Source organism: Haplochromis burtoni, unplaced genomic scaffold, assembly GCF_018398535.1.
Source record: "Haplochromis burtoni strain Fernald_Lab_line unplaced genomic scaffold, NCSU_Asbu1 Contig_67, whole genome shotgun sequence".
Lineage (NCBI taxonomy): Eukaryota > Metazoa > Chordata > Actinopteri > Cichliformes > Cichlidae > Haplochromis > Haplochromis burtoni.
This window is the reverse complement of record NW_024582428.1, coordinates 1,747,484-1,763,814: the sequence shown is the minus strand read 5'-3', so window position 1 is coordinate 1,763,814 and position 16,331 is coordinate 1,747,484. Positions and strand designations below refer to the sequence as shown.

The 16,331-nt window shown below is 43.2% G+C and overlaps 1 protein-coding gene across 9 annotated transcripts in view; it reads right to left on the bottom strand.

The window, feature by feature from the left end:
• The window catches only part of pde4dip (phosphodiesterase 4D interacting protein), a 91,600-nt gene that overhangs the window by 23,122 nt on the left and 52,147 nt on the right, over nucleotides 1–16,331 (bottom strand). For 5 of the 9 annotated variants that reach the window (XM_042221454.1, XM_005937371.3, XM_042221455.1 and 2 more), the window contains exons 1-18: nucleotides 10,879–16,328; nucleotides 8,353–8,490; nucleotides 7,876–7,995; nucleotides 7,637–7,729; nucleotides 7,251–7,460; nucleotides 6,978–7,136; nucleotides 6,578–6,676; nucleotides 6,244–6,381; nucleotides 5,972–6,151; nucleotides 5,673–5,867; nucleotides 5,335–5,589; nucleotides 5,020–5,185; nucleotides 3,109–3,194; nucleotides 2,805–2,971; nucleotides 2,201–2,498; nucleotides 1,874–2,054; nucleotides 1,571–1,687; nucleotides 511–964 (exon numbers count right to left, since the gene is read on the bottom strand). In XM_042221454.1, the coding sequence (XP_042077388.1) occupies nucleotides 511–964; nucleotides 1,571–1,687; nucleotides 1,874–2,054; nucleotides 2,201–2,498; nucleotides 2,805–2,971; nucleotides 3,109–3,194; nucleotides 5,020–5,185; nucleotides 5,335–5,589; nucleotides 5,673–5,867; nucleotides 5,972–6,151; nucleotides 6,244–6,381; nucleotides 6,578–6,676; nucleotides 6,978–7,136; nucleotides 7,251–7,460; nucleotides 7,637–7,729; nucleotides 7,876–7,995; nucleotides 8,353–8,490; nucleotides 10,879–12,162 (4,340 nt within the window). In that variant the 5' untranslated portion in view covers nucleotides 12,163–16,328. Of the gene's footprint in view, nucleotides 1–510; nucleotides 965–1,570; nucleotides 1,688–1,873; nucleotides 2,055–2,200; nucleotides 2,499–2,804; nucleotides 2,972–3,108; nucleotides 3,195–5,019; nucleotides 5,186–5,334; nucleotides 5,590–5,672; nucleotides 5,868–5,971; nucleotides 6,152–6,243; nucleotides 6,382–6,577; nucleotides 6,677–6,977; nucleotides 7,137–7,250; nucleotides 7,461–7,636; nucleotides 7,730–7,875; nucleotides 7,996–8,352; nucleotides 8,491–10,878; nucleotides 16,329–16,331 lie in introns of those variants that run through there. The other 4 variants (XM_042221462.1, XM_042221461.1, XM_042221460.1 and 1 more) reach the window with 2 other exon arrangements.

The window sequence follows — 16,331 nt, the reverse complement described above, 5'->3', positions numbered from 1 at the left end:
CGGCTGGCCTGGGAACGCCTTGGTATTCCCCCGGACAAGCTGGAGGAGGTGGCTGGGGAGAGGGAGGTCTGGGCCTCTTTGCTTAGGCTGCTGCCCCCGCGACCCGACCTCGGACAAAGCGGATGACGATGGATGGATGGATTTTCCTATTCTTCTCCAACAAACGACTGAAATTGGTGATGGCCACTGGTTCTTTGTCTGACAACAGGATTGATCTCTATGCCTCAGGAATTTCTGGAATTTTACATTTTTGGACTACGACAGCTTGGCGTTGTCTGAGGTTCTGCAGAAGCAGACTCTTCCTGCCACTATTTAGGGTAAAAAAGCAGCCACTCTTGAACTGTCAAATAATCTGTTTATATTGATCTGGTTTATGTTCTTGGTGTTGGCACAAACACTCATTGTGTTGAACTGGAAACAAAAGAAACTGCTATCCCACCCCACCAACAAAGAAAAGAGTTAGAAAAAAAGCAAAACAAACAAAAAACTGCATCGCATCGTCTTTCTTACCCTGGCAAGGTGGCAGACACTCCATCCTCTGCCGCAGCCTTCTTTCCACCTTTCATCAGCTGGTCCTCCAGTGCATCCACACGAGACGCAAGCCTCTCTAGGTCCTTGTCTGGGTGATGGGGTGAACGTAGTTGACCTCCCTTAGATGACTGCCAGCCCTCATTATCCTCTGCCTGGCTCTGTGAAGCTGATGTCTGGATGGACCAGTTGACCTTGTGGGGTATCGAAGGACCATATTCACTAGAGGTAGAGAGGGAACGGAGGCGGCTCTGGAGCCCGGAGATCACTCCCTGGGAGCGGGATAGCTGTGAGCGGAGGTCCTTAACAAGGTGCTGGAGAGAGGAGGCCTCGTTACCATAACTGCAGCTCTGGGTGGTGGTTTTGTCATTGCTGCTGGCAGGCCACCATTGGGAACCGCATTCCAGAGACGTACACATTTCTAGGTCATCAAACTCTGTCAGGAAACATACAATGTGTTCATCAGATTCAGACTCTGTTTCCTGTGAGTGACACTGAGATATATGATTGAAAAAACAAAGCATCAGTAACATCAGTTAATGTCATCTTAAGGCCCATAGTCTGGGCAGACTACCCTTTCATCCAAATACAACTCTGGCTCTCAAAAACTTTCATGGCAATCACTCAGAGTAGCTTCTATTGATTTGATTTCCCTCTAAGGGGTCAATGAAAACCAAACCACAGTATAATAGAGCAGCCAGGAACTCTCATTTTACAGGCCAAGGCTTCAGGTCAAAGTTTTGACTAACCATCGAGCTTTTAAGCTGGGAATGCAAACAGTGCTGAGTAGAATGCACTGGACCGTGAAGAGAAGGCTACTGTTTGGCACAAAGACTGCACTTGGCTGCCCTCTGCTGTTTCTATGATACCCCGACAAATAACACTGACGAGATAAATTTCAGGATATTTACAGACATTGTATGATTAGAAACAACTCTTAATAAAACATTAATCAGAATTGAATGACATTACTGATATAAAATTCAAAACTAAGGGTCTCAAAGAACCACAGAGTCTTTTATATGGTGATAATAATACACACCGGGGCTGCTGGTTTCTTCTCTCTCAGCTTCATTTTCACTGCGGCCGCAGGTCTCATAGCCCAGATCCTGGAGGTCTACCTGGATCTGTTTACTGTCCTGCTGCACTGCTGTCTCTGCTGCAGGGATACAGAAGAAGAAGAAGCTTTATTTCATTATGTTTGACACTGCTGGATCTACTATCCTCGTCAACTTCATTGCATTTTTTGGACCATTTTGAGGTCTTATCTTATTATTGCCATCACAAATTCAGTATCACCGCCACATTTGTTAAAAGGCTAAGTGTGAAGTTTGTGTCCACTCACTGAGCAAGTCCCTGTAGTCTTTGAGCTGCTCGGCCTGAGCCTGCACTGTGGCCTCAGAAACCATTAGCCTCTCCTGCAGCTCTTTGCTTTTCTGCTGCAGATGAACTGCCTTCTCACAAACTGCAGAGGACGCAGTGGCCTGTTGTGAATCTGCGAACAGCTCGCCACCCAGGTCATTGTACTGGTTACAGACAGGGGGGAAAGATTGTGACTGTCAAAAACAATTTTAAACACCAAGTGTGGCTTTTAAATTGATACTTTCTTGTTTTTAATTTACACCACACCTTACAGAATGGTGCAATAATAGTATATTTAGGATCCTCCCACCTGTGACGATTTAGAGTCCAGTGGCAACGTCTGATGTCTGCTGGCTCTCCTTTTCCTTTGTTCATCATTGCTCTGGCTCTTGGCCTGGGACAGGCAAAGCTCTCCTTCCCAGGCTTCCCACAGTTCAGAGTTTTCCTCCTCCTCCTCTTCTTCTATGGTCACATCCAACTCATTTTCATCCTTGTCTTCACCATCCAGTGCATTTTGCTCATCACTCTGTTCACTGGCACACTCCAACCCTCCATTCAGATGACGCTTTACTTCTTCATTCTCTACCTGCAAGCTGAACAGAGCTTTCCTGTAACAGAGGGAGGTTACAATAAATAAATAGATAAATAGCTATATGGATAGATAGACTCTACTGTCCTCTAGTGGCCAAGAATAGATTAGTGTTGTCAGAAAATAGTAAGCTAATTTCAGCTTTGCCAAAAGGTGTCGCTATGTGTAGCTCCACAGGCTTTGATTTGACAGAGTTTACACCAGATGCCCTTCCTGATTAACTCCAACGGCGATTTGTGTCTTCAGCTGGAATCATATGCATTAACCGTTACACTACTAGAGACAAAACAGACTAATTTGGAGTTTAAAATCTCAAAAAAATGACCTCATCTGTGATACTGAAGAGAATCCTGCTTTCTCCAGCTGAGCCTTCAGCTCTCCCAGCTCTCTCTCAACCAGCCTCTTCTGCTCCACCAGCTGCTTGACTTTGATTAGCCCCTGACTTTCAAGCAGCATGCTGTGGGACAGATTCTTCTCTGGACCTTCAGAACTCTGTACACACGCAGAAGTAAATGAATCAATAATTCTGATCAAATGATTAGAAACAGTACATTTTGCATAATATTTATTCTGTGGGATTTATCTGTACAAGCAAGATGAACAATAACAGCTGAAGGTTGCTCTCATACCTTGGTGTCGGTCTCTTCTTCGTCGATGCTTTCAGTGTATTCAGTGTTCAAATCATCAGCCTCAACATCATCCTCAGCGCTCAGCTCTGCAGGAAGCAGACCAAAGACAACCAAATCAGAAGAAGATCAATCTGCTTTTTCTTTTACTTCAGTTTTAAGCATTTCAGAAGTTTTACAACTGAGTGTGAGACCATCACTTGCTCAATTCTTCTAATATTATTCACCCTCAGAATCATGCTGGTAATTTGTAGCACAGCCTTGTCTAACAGTCTGAGTGTTAGGCTGTATGAGTTTGATTTTCTTGTTTATTGCACTCTGCTGTAGTTTAAAGGGGATTACACTTAAGCCCTAGAATGGGATCCCAGGGATAGTCATATAGAGTTTAATCCAGAATTTAAAACCAGCGAGAAAGACTTAAAAGACGGATGGAGAAGGCTTAAAAATCCCTGAAGATGACAGGATGTTGAGTGTTCTGAGCCTTGGAAATAAAGCGGTAGCTGACAAAGAGCTAAGGCAGGACTGCCTCACGGTCTATGTTTAAGATGAGTTACTGTTATGAAGACTGGTAAAAAGTAATTATTCATTTTAATATTGAATTAAAATAATGGAAGAAAACTGTATTTACCTCATCAGTAATGATTACTAGCATTACCACAATGTCTGTATTTGCAGATATAAGTAAACAATTATATATTAAGGTATCGGTATGCAAATTTACTAGTATCCAGATCAGATACAGGGGCAGGTTCCTCTTATGTGATTGATGTTTATGTTTATTATTCCTTGATAAATAATGAATTTAAAAAATTAAAGATAAATAAATGTGACCTTGGCATCAACTTAATCTCTATATGCTAAATTTCAAATTATGACATTTATGCATATTGATCAGATGTTTCAGTCTGACACATTTTCACTCAGTGAGGGGGAATGAAGGAGAGATTTTCCTCTGAAAGGTGGACCGTGTGCTTGTGCCACTGTGTGTTTTACGTGAGTTAATACTGAACATTGCACATTAAAGAAGGAAAAAAAGGAGAATTTCAGCTTTCGCAAGTACTAAAGTAGAATAATCTGAAACCTCTGAAATCACAAAGGCATTAATCAGGTACAGTATGTTTATTATTTATTACAAACCACTTTGAAGGGTGTTTGGCTCTGGACGGGGAAAAATTCAAGGAAAAAGGTGCAGAAATGCCTACAATGCAACAAATGTGGCTTCTCGTGGTGTCTGTGCAGACGCACATATATTATTCAGTTTGATACTTCATACTTACTGTGTTCTAGTGTGACATTCGTTAATTTCACAACAACAGCAACAGAGCAACTGGACCAGTAGTTGTTGGAATGCACAGAAGCAAACATACAAACTAAATATACACAGTCACTGTGCTAAAGACAATGTGGAATGTGCTCAGATTTCCATGATCTTCAGACAGCATGTGACTTGAGTTAAGTATACAGAAATCTCAAACTTGCTGCAAAAAACATGCAAAGGCACACAAACACCATCATATAAAGGTTACATTCTGAAGCGCACACTACCACAATATTTGCAGTTATAATCATAATGATGATGTGTTATTCAAAAAATTAAAAATTAAATGCCTTGCTGTCATTTACATGCAAAAGAAGCAGCACTAATTGTGCAAACTCACAATAACTGCACTACAACATTTATAAAGTTATTAAACAAAATGTTCTTTTTTGGGACGCTACAAGCTCAGATCAATATCCATCCGTCCGCTTTCATCTACTTTCCATGTTAGTATTTTCACACCAAAGAGTTTCAGCTGATAGATTTATGGTACATATCCCATCACCACAGTGCAGTAAGCCATTCTACAGTCACCGCTCCCCAGTGCTAGAAGTGCTGCTGTTACAGATACTGTCCCATGCTTCTCTGGTGCCCACCTCCAAAGTCAGGCTGCCTGCTGTTAGGCCGGTCACGGCCTAGGACAGGGCCTCTCATTGGGGGGTTATCCTCCTGACCCAGTCTCTCCCGCAGCTCCTGGACCTCCTGGGTCAGTCTTTCCACCAGAGGGAGGCCTGAAGGATCCACCATCTGCCTCTGAAAATCCTGCAGCACAAACAAACATGAACTCACACGCATAGAACTCATGACATGTATATACATACAAGCATAGGCAACATACACACACTATCAGCTTATTAGACAAGAGGTTCTACTATACTCCACAGATACCTTCTGTATTCTCACACACTAACCCTGATGATCTCCTCCTTCACATGCAGAGTCCTGTTGAGGGAGTCTAGCCTTGCAGTCTGACTCCTGGTAAGTTCTTGACTCTCCTTCTCCCTCCTTAGAGCCAGAAAAAGCTCCTCCTGCACTGCCTGAAGCTCCAAAGCCAAGTCTGCTCCAAAGTCAGGCTGTGATCCAAAACCTGAGCTCAGCTGTTTGCGAAGTTCCTGGAGTCTTGACTTTTGCTCAGTTATGACCTCACTCAGGCGGACTGCAGAGTCCTGGAGGGAGAGTGTTGTCAGGTTTTCTGTATATTCAACCTTTTCTTTTCACTCTCGGATTTCACATGCTTTATCTGCTCTACCTTAATATACTGGTCTCTGCTGTTGATGCTTCTGAGGAGATCCTGAACTTCCTTCTGGTGCTCCTGAGCTTGATGGGTCCGGTCAGCCAGTACTTCCTGGAAGAGGCGGTCTTTGAGGTGGAGCCGGACCTTAAGCTCTTCCAGAACATCACCTGGAGCAGACTGGATCTGAGCCAGCAAGGAGCAGCGCAGATCCTGCAGATGAGATAAGAAACAAGAATATACTTATTGGTTAACACGATCCTGGGAATATTTCTCTGCAGGAACATATGTTACTCTTCCTGCCGATCTCTCTCTACCTGAGCCTCCTGTGTGCAAGTGTGCAGTGCCTTCTGCAGCTGGTTGATGATGGCATCTCTCTCTCTCAGGATGCAGCTCTGCCTCTCCTCACTCTCCTGCTGCTGCCTCTGGACGTTCCTCCAGGCATCACACACCTGCTCCAGCTCCAGAGCCTTACCCCGCAGCAGTACTTCCAGGCTCTGATACAGACACAAAAATTCCAATAAGGAAGCAAGATGAGGCAACATACTGCCAAGAAAAAAAGATGAGTTTATTTTGTGTGTCCTCTTACAGTGATGGTCTCCTCATTGCTGGCCAGGACGCAGCGCTGTCTCTCTAGATCTCTCTCCTTTTCTCTGAGCAGCAGCTGCAGGCGACGAGTCTCCTCGTCTTTCTCCTCCATGCAGCGGAACTTCTCATCCACTATTTTCTGCAGGGTTTGTGGAAATAAAGTTGTTTTAACCTCCATCTAACTAAAATGGCATGTTTTAAAATCTAAACCCACAAACTCAACCATCTTAGACCACTAACAATTAACATGATATAAAGGAGTTCACAGGACATGTTGTGTTGGTCTAATTGTTTTGGCTTTTGTCATGTGTTGGCGAGCGTACTGCTGTGTTTACCTCCAGAGCTCTGTCTCGCTCCTTTATACGCTGGCGAAGTTTCTGAAGCACAGAGTCTCTTTTCTCCGTTGGATCCTCCAGGAACTCACAGCAGTCCTGCTGGACAGCAAACAGACCGTCAACTGCAGAGTAATTACAATCCTACTTATCCACAAAGACAAAATAGAGCTTGAATGGAGCTGAAGTTTTCAGAAAGCGTCTAGGGGCTGTGAGATCAACTGCAGCTCATCTTACTTTTAGTTTTGTCGTTCTTTGCTCAGATGCGGAGCATTTTAAGCATTAGTCATGTGCACTTCTGTGTTTATTATACAATATTGACAAGAATGAGATCTGTTTGTATTTATTATCGTCGAACATGATGGTTTGTTTACTGTTTACAGACTATTTGATTGTGTCCAACCTCCACCAGCTGTTCTTTGGTCTTCAGGGAAGCCTTCAGCTCGCTGATGATCTTCTCTCTCTCCTCCTTTTCTCTCTGTCTCTCTCGCTCACCCCCTCTCAGTTGCTCCTCTCTCTCCTGGAGAGCTGATCGAGCCTTTTCTAGAGCTAGCTGCAGCTCCTGAGTGTCGCGCATGCACGACACGATAAAGTGAAAAGAACCACGATGCAATTAAAACAAAGAAAAGAAGAATGACGAAAACACCCTCATTAAAAAAAGAAGTCATTTTCTCACCTGGTTGTGTCTCTCTGCCTCCCTCTTGTGTTCCAGCGACCCCTGCAGCTCTTTCTCTAGTCTCTCCAGGGCCCGGTTCAGGTCCTCCTGAGTCCTAACTGCCTGACACTGGGCCCTCTGTCCAGCCTGCAGCTCCAGTTGAGCTTGGAACAGAGAGGCCTGCAGAGCCAGGACCTCACCCTGACCTCTAATAGTCTCTGCACCAGACGCCTACAAGTAAAACCAGTCAGGGAAGAAAGAAAGACATAAAGGGCAGGTGAGGAACCAAACAGGAATGAAACTCAACTCAACTCTGAAACATGTTTTTATTGTATGCTGAAAAATTATTTTAGATAGGCAGCTTGGTAATTAATAAAACAGAACTGTGCTTTGTGTGGAGGACCAACCTGCAGCTGCTGCAGCTGGTTGCGGTTGGCAAGCTCTTTGAGTGAGCACAGTGTCTTATTTTGCTCCTCAATCACCCTGTACAGCTCTGCAACCTGCACAATCAAAGGCACAATTCATGTGTGAAACTGTGGGGTTTTCAGCACTTTCACCTGTGACATTACTTTCATTCTCTCTGCAATGCTCAGATTTTGAATTCCCTCCTTTATTTACTATCAAGCCTTATTTATCACTACTGTACCTCTGCCTGTTTGGAGTTTACAGTATCAGTGAGGTTCTGGATATTTCTCTCCTGTTGCTGGGCATCCTCTTGGGCCGATCGCAGCTCAAGCTCCATTTCACCTAGACGCTCCTGCAGCTTCTACATACACACAAACACCCAGAACAAAATTCCACATTATCTGGAATATATTACGGCATGTGTTTGTATGTTTTCACCCACAGTCCAAAGACATGCATGTTAGATTCATTAGCAATTCTAAACTAGCTGTAGGTATGAATGTAAGTGTGAATGACTGTCTGTCTGTGTTGGCCTTGCAAAACACCAGCGATCTGTCCAGGGTGTGCATTGCCATTGGCCAAATATTAGCAGGGATAGGCTTCAGCTCTCCTAAGAGCTGTACAAGTGGATATTTTGACAGTGTCATGTTTCAAGTTCAAAGTATATGAAGGCAAAAAGAAGATGAAGCTGTAGTTTTGGAGACTGGTGTCTTTGTACCTGGTTCCTCGTCTCGCTCTCTCTGATCTTGGCCTGTAGTGAGCGCACCTGATCCTGGGCCTTCTGCAGCTCGCCAACACACTGACCTGCAGCACTCTCATAATAACTGAGCTGACCCTGCTGATTGTCAATCAATCGCTGAAAAAGAGACAGGAGGACGCATGACAGATTCATTCATTCATAATACTGATGATTCATGAATACAGTTGTTAAGTCTTAACATTTGTTGATTACAACGTTATAGTAGCAGTCTGATTAGTCTGCTTTTCTTTGCATCACATGTTACGAATGTATACTTGTGGGTTATTATGAGCTGTGACAAACCTAAATTTAAAGTTTGGTTCTTAACCAAGGATTAAAAGTTATAGTCCTCCAGATAAACACAGTCTTTTATTATTGTTGCAGCTGTTGTGTGGATGATGGAGTGAAAGTGGAAAGTGATGTCAGCTTGGTGTCGGATGGCTTCCTCTGGAAGTGGGTGTTGCCATAGCAGCATTTTGTTGACTTCCTTGTTTTTGTTTTTATGAGACTGTAATGATGTGATGTCACTCAGCCCTCGGAGACATTAGCTCTGTGCGCAGCCTTTTCTACAGTCATTTCAGCTGTGTCCCAGAGCAACACTGTGTCAAGCAGTGTGGTGAAAAGAAAGAAAGCGTAAACCAACTGGATTTGTACCAGAGGAACGACCGCTTCATTTTCTATATATTAATGAATTACACTAGAATGGGGCTAATATTTACATCACTATGTTGTCTGATTGAATTAAATAATCTGATATGCAACATATTGCAGAATAAGATACTTGTAGGGGCTTAGAAATTGTGTCATCCCCAGTTCATTTCTGAAATGTGTTTTAAAACAACAGTCGGGAACATTTGAAAATTGATTTCTGGTCAAAACCATTAATCAAATCCTACATACACTAAAATATACTTTTCCAAGGCCCTTTCAATAAATGTGAAGCAGATCCTCCCCCCAAAGCATGGTCTCAGTAGTCAGGAATTTAACAACAGAATTCCCCATTTGTGAGCCTTTGGACATTCTGTATTGTAGTAAGCAAGTATCAAATAACAAAAAATAAAATCACAAGATATTTTCCTGATTTGACTCGGTGAGCCTCGTATTTGCTTCAGAAAACAGTATTTTGGGGGGGTTGGGAAGCTCATCTTGTAACCGGAAGGTTGCCGGTTCGATCCCCAGCTCTGTCTGTCTTGGTTGTTGTGTCCTTGGGTAAGACACTTCACCTACTGCCTACTGGTGGTGGCCAGAGGGGCTGATGGCGCGATATGGCAGCCTCGCTTCTGTCAGTCTGCCCCAGGGCAGCTGTGGCTACAACTGTAGCTGCCTCCACCAGTGTGTGAATGTGTGAGTGAATGAATAGTGGAATTGTAAAGCGCTTTGAGGGTCTCGAAAAGTGCTATATAAATGCAATCCATTATTATTATTATTTTTGTATGAACCTAGTCATAAATCGCACTGTAAGACAGCTGCTCTACATCTTTGGAGGCCAGAGAGTGATGAGCCAGAACAAGACCCAGAAAGCTTCTAACAGTTCTGCTGATATTACACGTTGAGTACTTTACCACAAGGGTACAGAAATCTCAGCAAAATAATCCAGAGTTTAGTTCTATGAATGACATATTTGTTTCTTCATTCCTGGACTAATGTGTGCACTGTGCAGTTTTGTGTATTGCATTACAATAGCCGTATATGTTTGACAATAATAGACTATCACATAGCTGTTGTGTGTCTGTACGCTCCTTTCAGACTGAACCACATTTTAACTGTTCATTAACATGACAATAGAAGTTATGAAGCTGCAGTAGACAGAAGAGCCTTTACAGAGCGATGGCTGCAGACCTTGGAAACGGTTTCCATAGCAATGGAAGGGTCGCTAAGATACCGTAAAAGAGGGTTATTTATGCTTCCTTTGAGGGTAATCAAGGCGGTGAGTGTGTTCAGCTTTGTCAGCAGTGGAGGAGACAAGCAAGAGAAGATTAAGAGGGGTCTGACCTCACTCAGTGTGGATGCTGGTCAGAAATAGTTTGCTTTATTCTGACGCCCCTACATCTGATTCTAATGTGGAGCAAATCTGACACTTGTCCCCTAGTTTGTACTCACTTTTTTTGATAAAAAAAATAACTTCAGTGATTGTAATAGGATTACACCTGGGTTTTAAATTACTACCTATAATTTTCCTACAAAGTTCTCCATATTATTATATTATATTTTTTTATATTTTTTTATTTATATATAGTGTGTTTTAGAGTTTGCAACTAATTTAAGGCTGTTTACAGCTGCAAGAAGTCAGCACTTTGACTGTAAATAAGATTTTAAAGCAACCCAACCCTGACAAGTATTTTATAAAGTGCAACCCCACAGACTATTGCACCTTTCTCAAGTCTGAGAGGCACCCAGATCTTTAGGCTTTGGAACATGCTTCCCATTAAAAAGCTATAACTATTAATCCTGCAAATTGAATGAGCTACGTTAAAGGCCATCCAGTGTCCAAAGCTTCTGATGTACCTGCTGAAACTGAAATGGCCCACACAGAACATAATCATCCATCCACTGCTCCTCCATCTCTTCCAGCTCAGCCTGGAGCTCCTGTTGGGGACATGGGGTCACGATCTCTGGTATACTGTGGTGGGTGTGCAGCTCACAGTCTGCTGTCTCTGTATAGGGCAACCTCAGTGATAGGTGCAGGGGCAGTGACAGTCCTCGCTCCGGTTTGGTTTTGACTAGAACTGGGATCTTGCTGCCCCTTCGGGATTTCACTGGCCGGTGCTCACAACCCCGCAAGAGGGTCAGCATCATCTCAAACCCAGACAGGAAGCTCTCACATGGGGTCTTGTCCCACTGAATGTCTCTTCTCACCATTGCCTCACTTCCATCTTTCTCTGGGTCAGTTTCTTCCTTCTCTTTATGATCTAAAGGAAGACAACTGACGTCCACAGTGGTGTTGAGAGACTCCACAGATGATGCAGGACTGGAACTCTTCTGCTCACAAATGGTCTTTTCAGGTTCCATCCCAGCAGAAGGTGACTCAAAGGTGATGGCTGTATCAGCTCCAGGGCTTCTGGCCACAAACTCCACTTCCTGTGTGGCTGTTGAGCAGCGGGTAGTTGGGCCGCAGGATGTGCTTCTGCGCCCGAGCCTTCTAGGAACCTTACATACAGCCTCATAATCAGAATCAGCAACTCGAAGTGCAGCACAACCCCTACATCGCCTCTGCTTGTGACCAGAGAGGGAGTCTGCTCCTGTGCACTGGTGGAGGTGGTGGTGGTGGTGGTGATGATGATGGTCCAGGGCAGGGTATTCCTTATCAGCCCATGACTCATACACGGAGAAGGTAAGATCGTCCTGGATCATGTCTGAGTATCTTACATCCTGGAGTGATGACAGATCCACCACAGGAGCGTCTTCAGACGCCGTCTCAGTCACGACTCTGACACTGGATGGAGGGGGGACCACGCTGCACTCCTCTGAGTTGTTCTTCCGGTACAGGCCTCCAATACACTGCCTCAGCCGGTCTTTCTCGAGGAGTAGCTTGTGGAGACGCTCCAGAGACAATGCCTCCACTCGGGCAATCACTGTATCAAAGCGGTACATGCGGTCTAACATGAAGGTGCACTTTGAGCACGCAAACTCACCACGGCCATCCCGGGTCAGCTCACGGCCCAACGCGTGGGAGAGCAGCACCTGCAGATTGAGCTTGGCTGTTGGGTGGAAAATCCATCTGCGCTGGTTGCCACAGAGCTCACGGGCACAGATCCTGCAAGTCTCCTTCATCTTTACCACATCTAGCATCACAACACGTGGCGAACGGATAATACAAGAGAGCTTTAAAAGTCACTTCCTTTTGATGCATGAAAGAATTTCATTGCAGGGCTGGATAAAAGATGATGCTTCTCTCCCGAACTACTATCATTTGGTGTTTTTCCAAGTTATCCATTAAATGGATAAAGGAGGAAGATGAATTCAGAGTCCAGAGTCAAATCTGAACCAAAGTGAATCTTGGGCAGAAATGTTTTATGATACTGCAGGAAAACAAAGAGGTGGCAGTCTATTCAGACAGTTTATTTATCTGTTTTGTCAGATCAAATAAAAGTAGGCCCGTTAATGGAGACAAACACACTGCAGCAGCAGTTTCCCTGATTACTCAAACCTTTCGATCGGGCTGGTACGTCTGAGCAACGTGATCAGCGCCTTTAATTCAGCCAAAGACATTTCCCCTCGGAGCGGATGTGAATGAATCTTCTCTGTCATGGGTTTCACTTCCTTGGTGGGGAAGCACAGACGTCTACTCAAATCTCACTCCTGCGCTGAATTTCAACCCTGCCGTTTCCACCTGAACGATCCCGTTAAGTGTGTCACAACAGCGGCTTTTTTCTGCCTTTGAAATCAATGACGTCTCTTTATATGACAGCATCTCTCTGCCGCAGCTGCTGCCAGGTAACAACCGGAAACGAACACGGAAACAAAACGCGATTTCCTTCCTTAGTCAGCGATTTGGATGTTCCAAGGTTTACCGGCTCCCGTCTGCGTCCCCGTTCAGCTGTGTCCACTTCATCAGCGGAGGCTGTCAATCGTCCGGGTGCTTTCAAAACGAGACAACGAGGCAACGCGGACTGAAACCGAAGATCGTGTATCAAAGAGAGGATGTCTCACTCTGATGCTCGAAATAATCTGGTGTGCCAATCCCGGGGAAATCTGCCTTTTCCCTCTTGTGACACTAGTCCACTTTACACAATTAATCTGGCCACAGATGTGCTATGGACACAGTACAACTTTGGTAATAACGACTACGACGGTAACGAGTTTCACTACTGATTTCTTTTCGACACCAAAAGCCCATCAAAAATGTTTTAACACAGTCAAATCAAGCCAAATTATTTTTTTGGTGTCTTTCTGTACTCTGATGTAATATTAAATGTATCTCCTGGATATGTGTAGTTAAACCAGTAGTTTTTAATAAATGAATTCCCCCCCAGTCCATATTATCAGCGTCAGAGTGGGACCTCGTGTAGAAGGCAGGACTGAACCATTTTCTTGGCTCGGCTGAACGGTGGGGTGGGGTTGGTGAGCCCTTCCCTTTAAATCTAGTGACTGTATTTCAAATGAAATTTCTGGATTTCTTCAGGCAAAAGATGAGGCCTCTTAATTCACTCTTACCGTAACTGTCAACACAAACATTTATGTTTCTCTGTAAGTAAAAGTTCCTATGTTAACAAATGTTAACAGTAAAACTGGAGTGCAGATGCAAGGTAAACAGTCTGTTCTTACACTTACAAAAATAGTTTATTTTGATTGTGTTATTACTAATGTAAAGTCATCCAGTCATAAAATATTAGTAATTTTAACGTAGTCGCTGCTCATTTGTATTGTAAAGAGATTTTTTTTTGAACGATAACCAAACGTTTTAATATGATATTTTGATCTCTCCATGTTCAAAATGACGAAATATAAAACTAAATAAGGTAGGATTTCCCCTCGGAAAATCTTAATGTCATTTACCGTTTTTATTTGGCTTTTAATCATGTTTGTGGAAATCTACAAGCAATCAAATGGCAGTAGCAAGGACTAACACTACGATGTTCCATGTGCAAAACCTTCTGCTAATTCCCTTTCAGATCATCCATATTAAATCAGGGTGTGACCGCTTGTTTAATTAAAAATCTTACTTTTCATTTCCAGCTTGTGTGTTTGGATGTGTCAATAAAATTAGCCCTGTGTGTTTTCCATCAGGTTCATTAAATCTAAATCTAATCTCTAAATTGTCAGCATGGAATGAGTTCATGCCTTTCCCAGGGGCACACACTCCCAGTCTGGCCTTGATATGTGTGTCACACAGCATGAAGGGGGAAAGGAGGGAGGTAAATGGGCTCTGTTATTTCTCTGGAATTGATGTCAGTGAATCACATGACACTTTAATCAAGAAGCAACCCACTGTCCTCCTCTTAAAAGAAGCCCCTCCAACACGCACACACACTTAAAAAGCATCATCCATCTTTCCTTATTGAAGCAGGCTAGCTGTGTTGTTGATACAACTGCTCTCACATGTGATTTATTTTCCTCAGAGTGTGTGGGCCAACACAGAACTCTATTTTGGCCCTTGCTGCATCTACATTTGTCACCCTACAAGCCACTAGAGACACAACACTAAAAACTGATCGGCTAGAATGAGGCACGCAATCAAAAATCCATTAATCCTAATCAGAGATAAGTACCAAACAGTGCTGACAGACTGCACCCGCTGTTTACTTTTTTCTAAGTGGCAGAAATACCAAAGGGTGACAGCAGAAAATGAACACTGATGCAGACAGAACAGATATCCCCGCCCAATTTTTCTCTCTCAGATGTGTCAGTTGTTGCTGTGCTAGTTAAACAACCGATTCCTTCTGTGTGTTGAGCCGCCAGGAAAAACTGATTTAATCATAACTGGTACAGATGAGAAAAATGAGACTATATTTGCAGAAATATACTGTACATATGCCATGACTCTGCACTGACACTGATCCTTGCTGATGCTCTATAAGGAACTGTGCCTCCTAATTTTAGAAAGAGAAACATAAGCCTTTGTTCCAGCTGAAGATTAGGATACAATAACAAGTGAAACAGAAACTGACTGGAACTTAAAATAGGGCTAAGGCTGGAAAACACAATAACTGGGACCTGCAGATGGACGGTGACCCGACACTCTGACAAGACACAAAGGGAGACTGAGAAATTATCTACATACAAGAGTGTGATTAGGGAAGTAGAGACAGCTGCGGTAACAGCAGAGACAAATCAGGAGTAATGAAAAAGGAGAAGCAAAACTGAACGCACAAGAGAGACAGGCTATCAAAATAAAAGAGGAAGCATAAACAGTGAGACAGAGACAAAGACACATGAACCTGACAAAGAGGAGACAAAAGAAGCAGGATAGGAAATAACTATATAACTTGGACACAGAAAGACCGAGGCCAAAGACAACTACAAGAAACACGAGATGAGGGACTGGCAAAATACGATGGAAAGTATAGAACTCAACACACAGACAGAAAGAGGAGACGAGACTGCCTGCATGCATGGGACATTAGGGAGGACACAGGGATGAGACGAGTCTGGACATGAAAGGGAACCAAATGAAACAAGGAACTGAGAAGTAGAAACATGAATAAACTAGGAAACAGTGGAAATACTAAACTAGGAAACTAAACAGTGAAAACTAGAATGTAATCATAATAAAAACTGTTTTTTATATAGCACTTCTCTACACAACTTGCTTCATTCACACAAACACTTTCCCCCCCTCTATGCTTTTTCTACCTAACATTCACACACTCCTTCGGCATGCAGACTGGCGCACGCAGAGACTGAATCACCGAGCTTCTGAGTGATACGTGATCAGCTCTGCCACCTCGGCTACAGCCACTCCAGAGGTGGATAAGGGGAATATATACTCAGATCATAGGGAAGAAAACTAGGACTCATGTCAGTGTTTCACAAGAAACAATATTCAAACAGTTAAAATGTTTTTGTTTTATTTTAATTATGAACGTGATTATTATATTACCCTTTAAAGGGTAAATGCGCAATAGTCTTGAATGTATTTTTCTTTTACCAGGACCTTTTATGATGACAAAATATCAGGTGTAGAAACTTCAGTTTTAAATTATGACATTGCTAAACCCTAATTTTACTATCTAAACAAGCAGTGAAAGCAGTGAACATATATGCTTGGGTGTTTAAAATGAGAGGAGTATTAAATCTGATGCTACAGTCATACTGTATGTGCAGTGTGGATTAAGTAACAGAAGGTGGAGCTACTTGTCTATGAATGGAGAAGATGGGCCTCCTTGTCTGAGATGCACACCACCAACAAAAGCTGCCAGTAAAAACGTAGACGTGAGATTGGGTAGCTATCAGAATATGAATGCAGAAAATACTGCAGTGGGTAAAAGTTCAAAGATCTCACAAGTAAAGTTTTGTCC